This window comes from Vanessa atalanta, chromosome 2 (assembly GCF_905147765.1).
Source record: "Vanessa atalanta chromosome 2, ilVanAtal1.2, whole genome shotgun sequence".
Classification (NCBI taxonomy): Eukaryota; Metazoa; Arthropoda; class Insecta; order Lepidoptera; family Nymphalidae; genus Vanessa; species Vanessa atalanta.
Window position 1 is genome coordinate 9,196,531 of NC_061872.1, and position 10,162 is coordinate 9,206,692.

The 10,162-nt window shown below is 33.2% G+C and overlaps 1 protein-coding gene across 1 annotated transcript; it reads left to right on the forward strand.

The window, feature by feature from the left end:
• The first annotated feature begins 1,466 nt into the window (after positions 1 to 1,466).
• Positions 1,467 to 3,130, forward strand: LOC125074319. Its single transcript, XM_047685618.1, has 2 exons — positions 1,467 to 1,773; positions 2,803 to 3,130. The coding sequence occupies exons 1-2, from the start codon at positions 1,566 to 1,568 to the stop codon at positions 3,126 to 3,128; spliced, it is 534 nt and encodes a 177-aa protein (XP_047541574.1). The 5' UTR covers positions 1,467 to 1,565; the 3' UTR covers positions 3,129 to 3,130.
• Positions 3,131 to 10,162: the final 7,032 nt, after the last annotated feature.

A 10,162-nucleotide genomic window follows, 5' to 3' on the forward strand; every position in this document is an offset into this window, starting at 1 on the left:
GCCTGCTTTGTCTCACAACGGTATAAGCGTACAAGGTTTTTACAAAATACGACAAGGTCAAAGTCAAAGTCAGAAATATTTATTCCATATAAGAATATAGCTTATTGATGAAAAATCTACCACTAGATCGAAAAGAAACACCTCAGACCTGAGAAGAACTCAGCGGGAGTTATTTAGATCTTTTTTTTTTAAATTTTATTTTCAATATATTTTTTCGGACATATATACATACAGTATTTAATAATTCCTGAGTTTAGCGCGTTAAACCAAACAACAAACTAACACATCAGCTTTATATTCGTTTAGATTTTTAATTTAATAACAATATTTGAAAAAAAAAAACAAACACGTAGAGCTATTTTTTAAATCTTCGTACAATTTCAAGAGATGCTGACTATTCTTACTTTCATTGTAGTTACAGTTACGGAACAGAAAGAATGTAACTCATACATAACAAATGACCAACTTTTATCAGAGTGCCGGCTGTGTTTGCAGTTCTACATTGCATTATGATTGACGGTGACGGATCTCTTAGATACATGAAATGCTTTTTACTTTGATATTCAATAAAATATTCTAAGATAATGCAGCTAATGTTTAACACACACTTTAATTTCTATGGTTTCGGTAGGTGGACAGACTAATCGGCCACCTGATGGTAAGTGATGACTTACACACCCACAGACATTGATGCCGTAAAATACACCTACTGAGGGCCACTAAGAACTGGGAACCAAGATTGTCTCTTCCAACACAACAATACTATGTATTCCTGCTTGGAGGTAGAACATAAAATGATGAGTGGGGATGAGTGGGGATCTACTCAGACTTGCTTGCCCAAAGCCCTACCACCAAGAGCTGATAAATTAGTATTTTGGAATTCGTCATATACTTTACAGATTATACTAGAAACATAATTTTAATAATAAAATGTACAATATTTTAAATGGTATGATATAAATCAACGTCACGAACTTATTCAATATCGTTGTTATCATTCTCAATGTCACTATGTTATGAAATGGATTCCGACGTAAAATTGCATATCTACAATAATATATAACTTATAATAAGACAGTTATATTCAATGAACTGGCAACAGTAACAGTGTTGAATTGCTAATTAATATTTACACGCCCAGACGCTGAAGGATTGATTTGCGGGAATTCATTAACCATTCTGCTATAGTTCCAATTCAAATTAACGTCGAGTATGAATAATAATAGACTTTATTTCAAACGCTATACCGTAGCACAGTCTTCGGCAACTTGAATAGAGAATTTACTATTATATTAAAGAGCTAAGCAATTTTCAAAACTTACCAATAACAAATTTATTGTAAAGTACGACGTTTTTTAAATATTAAACGCGCAGAAATCGTGATTACGTAAACGTCGATATAAAATGTTTCCATTTAACTTTCGTGTGGGAATTGCAAATTCTCTCGAATAACTACAAGTAGCTTATCATCGGAATTTATGCATTTTCAATAAAAACCTCTGTTAAGCGAGCCGGACATAAAATTGATGTGAAATTATTTTCTCTCGAGGTGCAATGCGAGCGAAATGTTGCATTTTCTGCTGATTTTAATATGTTTTCGATCGCTTGCGGCGGATAAGGATTCAGATGACAGCGGCGATTCAGGAATGGGTTTAATAACTTCTTTAAGAAATGAAGCCAACCTAGATCTTTCGGTAGACGAAGAATACGAAGATTTACGCGCGGAATTGCTAGCTTATCACAGCGCGCTCGCTTCGCTTGCCCCGTCTCGAAGTGAGTTTATTCGATGCCTTCATTTACCTTTCCCGTGATACCACACCGGTGTTTGCAAATATCCTGTATTTCCACCTCTAGAATATTCTGCATCGATAAATATTATGTACCTGTATTTCTATGCAGTGAGTATACAATGCAGTAGCGACATTAATATTCGTAGTAAATTAAAATCTGATTTATGTTTGAGGTTCTCAATGTATTGTATATTCATAGTCACACGCGCATTTCATCTGTGTTATAAAAATACGACTATTTAAATCAATTTTAATCTATTTAAATTGGTATGTATTCAATTATTCATAAGCTTAATTTTTATTTTTATTAATATAGGTCTCAAACCAGACCCTTATATATATTAAAGAACAAACATATTCAAATGTGTTGCGTCACACGATTTCAGAGGCCTCATGAATATATGGGAAGACATTTATTTTAGAAACACGCCTCCGTATTTATTCGCATTGTGTTTCGCCGCAAATTGACGCATTTTGCCGAAATCCCCTATATTAATTGATTGATACGCGCCAAAATCTGTCGCAACAAATGAAAGTCATTAATTTTCCAGCATTCATGTCAAACAGATATTGTTATGACGTAGATGGAAGGCTGTTTTTTTATTGTATTTTTTTTTTTTCGTAATATATAATGAACAGTATAAGGTGATTTAGATTGTTATACAAATTATATTATTTGAAATTCATGTATTCTTAGTAATACATAAAAAATGCTTGAAAAAAAGTTATACATAAAAAACATAAGCGACAATGGAAACGAGAATTTCAATTGGTCGCGTGGTCACCACTGATTTTTTCATAAACTTAATTTGTGTTTGTATTTGAGACATTATGCGACAACATTATGACGTATATTTATCGAACAACCGATCGCATCGTGGTGGAACAGTCACTAACTATTCTCCTTCAAAAGGAAGGAGATAGTTACCCGCATTTACGAGTCTTAACTTTTCTTTGAATATCAAATCTGATATTACAATGGAATATTTTAAGCAGTGATCATTTTCAATAGGATCAATGATCTCCACATCGTGCTGGCGTCACGGCGGCATTTGCATTAGTTATAAGCTTTGCCCCGGCTACCGACAACTAACTGAAGTCCCAGGATGTAAAAACAGATTCAATGTATGCTGTTTCGTTTGGAATAAATATGAAGTAAGGGATTTAAAGGATAAAGGGATCGGCAATATTGCTTTCCCTTGGAGTCAGAAACAAGAGTACGGAGGAGAGGGCGTTGTACAAGTAACGCCTAAAACTCGTAAAAAACGAAAGAAGGAAAACGCTACGAATACAGATACATCTAAAACGAAACTCTCTGTAATAAATATAATTGAATAGTATTTATTCCTTCGCAGACTGTTTATATTTTGCCTCACCAATAATTACGTTTAAAATAATATTTATTTTATATTTTTAAGGTTAGTGTGAATATCTAATGTAGTAAAACAACATAAAAGCATGATAATTATTGTGAGAGTACCAAGTATTGTTAATATAATACTGCTTGAGAAAAAATAGCGCAAGAAAAAAAATCTATTTAATATAAAAAGATATATAAAATTTTGTAAAGGTAAATTAATTTTAATTTCAATAAGAGATCAAAACTCTGTGAAATAAAATAATGTAAATTTGACTCTGATCTGACTAATATGAAAATCGGTTGAGATAGCGACACTATTACACCTGCCGCGATCAAACTTGGATAGGTGCAATTTCACGGATAAATTTGTCATCATAATTAAATTTGAAAATAAAATTATCGAACATAAAATATTCAAAATATACTTTATAGAAGTTGACACTATTAATCACTTACGTCACTTTACAAGAATGTCTTAAATACATAAACAGCAACCACCAGTTCGGAATGTATGTTATCAAATATTCCACTGTTAAACAGCAATAGTCAGTAATTGTGTTGCGGTTTGAAGGATAAGTGAGCCAGCGTAACTACAGGCATAAGGGACATAACATTTTAACTCCCAAGATTGTTGGCTCATTGGCAAGGTAAGGAACGTTTAATATTTCTTACAACGCTTTTGTCTTTAGGACTTCGTGACCACTTACCATTAGGTAGCCCAATAGTTCGTCCACCTACCTACATACTATAAAAAAGAGGAACCGGAAAGAAGCAGTAGGCAGATTCTAAAAAAAAAAATTGGTATGTTAATATACGGTCGTCTATATTGTATATATATATTAAATAACAAATTACTATTGAGTTTACGTATTTTAATTTGCCAAAAATATTACCGATGACTTGATATACGCTGACATCATATGACATACGCTGCTTAGATCACATTTTGAACGAATACTTCTCATATTAAGGGGATAAAACGATAATTACTTTATTTAAATGATGATTGACAAAGATTTATCACTAAATAGTATAAAACGAAGTCGCTTCCCGCTGGCTGTCTGTCCCTGTGTATGCTTAGATCTTAAAAACAGAGCTACATATTTTAATACTGTTTTTTTTAATAGATAGAGCGATTCTAGGGGACGGAGTGATTTTATATGAATGTTTAGTGGTTTGTATTGTCTAATGACAAAAAAGTTGTGAACGCTGTATATAAAGACATTCTGTAGTATAATTAGTATCAGCATTGCACTCGTGCGAAGCCGGGGCGGTTCGCTAGTGTAATCATAAGTTAATCAAAAGTTATGGAAAGGTTGAAGTTCGTTTAGCGTTGTGATTTATTGAAAGTATAAATAATAAGGTGGGAAATAAATTGTTAGAAAACGGGTAGTTAAATCTAATAGGTTTCCCCCATTATATAGTTCAGTATTTTGATAGCTTAATAATTTTTCTACGAAGCATAAATGAAGATTAATTATCAAATGTTGTAAGAGATTAAATTTAATAAAACTGTAATAAAAAATATTACATGTTTGAAAAAATAAATTTTTGTTAAGGATTTTAGCGTTGAAAAATATTTTCAAGTGTCTTAACATATTTAGTATTTTCCTATAGTCAAAATATATATATTTAACAGGCATGGTAATCTTATAGATACTTCGACATGGACACTCAAGAAGGAAAAATTAAACATTAAGATAAGAGTAAGACACTTCGAATCAGAAAATTTAAATTACAAAATTCAGATACATCCTTAGTGTATAGTTTTGTAATATATTAAGGGAGGTACACAAACATTATACTACTACTATGTATATACATAATATCTCAGCACAATATACATATACTTGGTGGTAGGGTTTTTTGCAAGCCCGTCGGATTGATACCACTCATCAGATATTCTACCGCCCAACAGTAATAATAAGTATAGTTGTATTCTGGTTTGGAAGGCTGAGTGAGCCAGTGAACTAGTGTAACTACAGACACAACGAACATAGCATCGCGGGGACCAAGGTAAGTAACGCATTGTCGATTTAAGGAATGGTTGAATTATCTTGTGGTGACTACTCACCATGTAGTGCCCCATTTGCGCGCCCTTTATCATAAAAAACTTTGTTGTATGATCAAATAAACATAAAAACAAAATCTCCTTAAAATTTTAACCGATACGATTTGGATACGTTCAAGAAAAGAGCGTACTCATTTCTTAAAGGCCGGCAACGCACCTGCAAGCCCCCCGGTGTTGCAGGTGTCGATGGGCGGTACTAATCACTTTCCATCAGGTGAGCCTCCTGCTCATTTGTCACCGCTTAATACTTTATTTCATTATACTAAAATTGTCTGACATTTACAATGGAGAGTAATAAAATACACAGAAAATGTAGCGGTGCGTAGGAATCTCTTTAAGTCTTTTACTTCGCTCATTGCTTTGTTAGCCTTGCCCCCTATATCCATCTGCTGTCGGTTTTCTGACAGTTTTCAAAGAATCCTTGGTGAGTGTTTACCTTTCTTAGTTTAGACGTGAATTCCAATATTGTTTGCAGTTTCTCGCGTAGTATAAATATCACTATAGATATATATTTAACTTTGGAATAACTAACTATTTTCCATTTAAAATAAGACAATAACAATAAACAACAACTAGCAAGATCGTTATATAATAATAAAGTATAATAAAGTATTGATGGTTTCTCTTTGGTAATCTATCTCAATAATAAAAATAAATGTTTCTTTGTTCTTGAATATAAATGTTTTATGTAGACCCTTATTTCGGCCCTGAAATAAAAATATAAGTTCGGCTTTTTCATTTTTGACGCCATGTTTTGCGGCGTACAAAAACAGGACGTTCGGCCGTAGTTGCGTTGCCTCGTGCCCAAGCGTCTCAGTAGCGGTTGAGAAGCCTCGAATGTGAGCAAAGTGGCTTGACTTCGAGTCTAAGTCGTACCCAGCTTTATAAAACATAAGCGTGTATGCAAATACAAGTGCACTCACTAGACCCGGATAAAACATCGGATACAGAGCTGCCTACGTGCTTTACGTCGCATGGGATTATGGCGTCTCCGAGTGGCTAGACCCGTGCTGCAATTTTATTTTTTATAAATAGACAATAGACAGCGGCGCTTTAAGCAATATGAACCATTCCTTACATCGCCAATGCGCCACCACGCCTTGAGAACTAAGATGTTATGTCTCTTGTGCATAAATTACACTGGCTCAAAGTGGAACATAACAACGCTGACTGCTGTTGTTTGGCGGTAGAATATCTAATAGGTGGGTGGTACCAACCCAAAATGGCTTGCACAAAGCTCTACCACCAAGTAAAAGTCTTAGAATGTTTGAAAAATGGTCATTGCATTTTTGACGTTCCACAGGATTCGAACATTTATGTAACCTAATGATCGAATAAAAGAGTGCTAAACTAATGAGTATCTTGTCAGTTCTCTGGGGTAGAATCTACGTTTCGAACCGGTGGTTACTTTAAGCTTAATTGAATCTAATTCAAAAAGGAACAATTCAAAAGTCCTCGCAAGGGCCTACTTGAATAAAGTATACTTTGATTTAATTTTACGGAGCTGAATAAGTCGGCCACTATACTGAGAAGCTACGTAACATTGTTCAAACTCCAAAAAAAGGTAACTTGTATTTAAAAGGAAAAAAACAATAAAAATGTATGTGCGTGTGTAATTCACACACGGCGGAAGTGAAATTTAATAACTATATATTTTTTTGTCTCTTTGTCATGAAGCAATTTAATATCAGCGAGTTTCAAATATACAACGATCCTAAATAAATTTCACCACGAAACAGAATCAACATATAGCGATAAAAATCATACAATAATGACAGTTTTATCATTTATTGCCAGCGTAAAATCAATTAAAGAGACAATTAGATTCGACAGTTTTTATTAGATTTGCACTAACTAGAATTGCGCAAAGGAATTAAATTCAACACGTCGTGCTTATAGTCACGATGCTGTTTACAGTAATTGTGGCAACTTTAATCACAGAGGGTATCACGAGGACCAATAATAAAATTCTCCCACAGTTGCCAGACACGTATAAGGATATATTTGTTAAAGGAGGAGGAAGACCTACGCTCGGTTAGTATATGAATAGTCCTCGCGGCAAGTCCACCTTATCGTAAGGAGAATCGTCGTTTTAATTCATTAATAAATGATGTAATAAACAAATAGGTCTAGTAAAAGAGTAAAAGTGGTAACAGCCTGTAAATATCCCATTGCTTGGCTAAAGAAATTATAGGACCTAGAATATTTTTATTTAAGTCAGTAAATTATGAAAATGAGCCGAGATGGCCCAGTGGCTAGAACGCGTGCATCTTAACCGATGATTTCGGGTTCAAACCCAGGCAGGCACCACTGAAATTTCATGTGCTTAATTTGTGTTTATAATTCATCTCGTGCTCGGCGGTGAAGGAAAACATCGTGAGGAAACCTGCATGTGTCTAATTTCAACGAAATTCTGCCACATGTGTATTCCGCCAACCCACATTGGAGCAGCGTGGTGGAATATGCTCCAAACCTTCTCCTCAAAGGGAGAGGAGGCCTTTATCCCAGCAGTGGGACATTTACGGGCTGCTAATGCAGTAAATTATCTCAAATTATAAATTTAAAAAATAGTTAATTTGGTAATCACATTTTTTTTAATGAAATTCATTATCTATACTTTTATTATAAATGCGAAACAAACCACTGAACCTAGTTGATAAAGTTTCGTCTGAAGGAAGCTTGAACTCCAAGCAGGGACATACGCTACTTTTTTTATACATAACACTTGAGAACCAACCTCTAAAAAGAACGAACGCAGGCGAGAACGAAAACTAGTAAATTACGAGTGTACATGCAATTTCGTTCGCAATAAAATAAATCGATTTCTTAGAAGTACTGATTGTGTAACCCAGAATGTTACGAAAAAAACTATTTTTCCTTAAATACAAAGTAATACAACGTAGTAACATTTCGAAATGAATATAATTCCAAACTTTCGAAGTAACCTCAAATCTGCAATTCTTTGTAAATTGATGAAATATTATAAAATAGCTAAAAGTTTTGTAAAACAATTCGAACGTTATTCAAAGATATAAGCAATTCTAAGCAAAATGTTCACAAAGTATAATGCAACAATTTAAAATATATCCGGTTCATTTATATCAGCATACTTACGAAATTGGACTAAGAAAAATCGGAAGAATTGTTCTTTAATTTATAAATTACGTAAATAATTTAATCTTAAAATATATTGAATGTAGAAATTTATTTGAGATCAGATAAATTTGCCAATTACTTGTAACGCAAATACAAGTAAATCATACCAATAATTGTAAAATATATAGTTCATCAAAATAAATTAATATAATGTATACACAAAGGGCTATCTTATTTCTAAGAGAGCGATCTCTTCAAGACAACCTTTGAACAAAGGATATGAGATTAATAAACCGGTAAGAACGTAAAATACAGGTGAGTACTATTTCGCGGGATCGTAATTGGCTTTTCGAAACTCAAACCAGTCTTTGGGTACTAACTGACATAACCTCGGAAAAATCAATTCCGAACGAAAAAAAATTTAGTATATATGTTTAATTTGTACTTATGCTACATTTTATTGATTCCCATATACTAGATCTTAAACATACTCAGAAATAAGACACTCCTATATATATTGCTATATATTTTATTTAAATACATTATATCTCGCACAAACATAAAGGCGCATCAAATTGTCGAAGTCGATCAAATAATAAGAAAGATGCACCAAGCGTCAACGTTAAATAGCGTATCAAATACTTGATAATTAATATAGACACATACTTATTATTGATTTTTTTAAACATGTCTATATTTTTTTAATATATAACATACATTCAGGTTCAGCTACAGCCACATGTTGGATACGAGGTGGTACTTGTCTACATATACGGAACTGTCCAAGCATGAACTTCGACGCTGGTGTTAGTGGATGCACGACTCGCTTCAAAGTATGCTGTAAAAATTTCCACCAATTACCACCCACTGTTGGTATTCAAAGAACTCAAGACCTATCAGAAAGTTCTGAAGAAAATGTAAACGGTGAAATATTTGCAGAGTCAAAACTCTTATTAGTAATAAACTAAATATAAACCTCAGAAAAACCCAATTATTATTAACATAGTAGAAGTTAGATCGATTTTACAATATAGTAAATCCTGTCCAGCGCTACGCGGTCATGAACTTGTATCGGATTATAGGGTGATATGCTACAACGATATTGGTAAACCATTTAACCACAAGTCGCTATGATTTGTGGTGATTTGTAATAATGTTCATAAATTCTGCTTAAGATTTTGATTCAATTAAATATGTAACAAAGAATTTTGATGCCTATTTATATTCTAATTTTAATAATATATATTTGTTTTAAATATGGGCCTTTTGCCTGTGTAATATAAAAAAAAGAAACATACAAATTAGCAAAAACTTTGTCAATCATCGTGATATTACAGAATTATCATCATCTGTACCATCGACTATTCAAATGCGTTAGTCTAGCGTTGATACTCTTACCTTGACGGTGATGAAGACACTGAAACTGATGCTAATGACACTAATACTAACAGAGACGCCATTTTCCCTGCCATTATGAAACTATTAATGGAAGAGATCTCTAAATTTAGATTATGCAGATATATGCGTGACTGTCCCGAGGGATAACTTGGCTATAAGTTTTTTTTTATGAAAATATATCTTAAATGATTATGAAATATGTATCTTAAAACAGACATTTTAGTTTATGACATTTTATATATTAATAAAAATTTAGAACGATTTAGCTATTGGGATAAATTTAAATATCGATGCACAAAAATGGCTTGTTAAAATCGACCTATTTTCTATATTCCGTATTGTTCGGGTTTTCCCAATTCCACTTCTCTCGGGCAAATGTTTAAAATTGGAACGAAATTTTATTCGTCCTAACCTACTGAAACACTTATAGTTTGACAACCTAATATC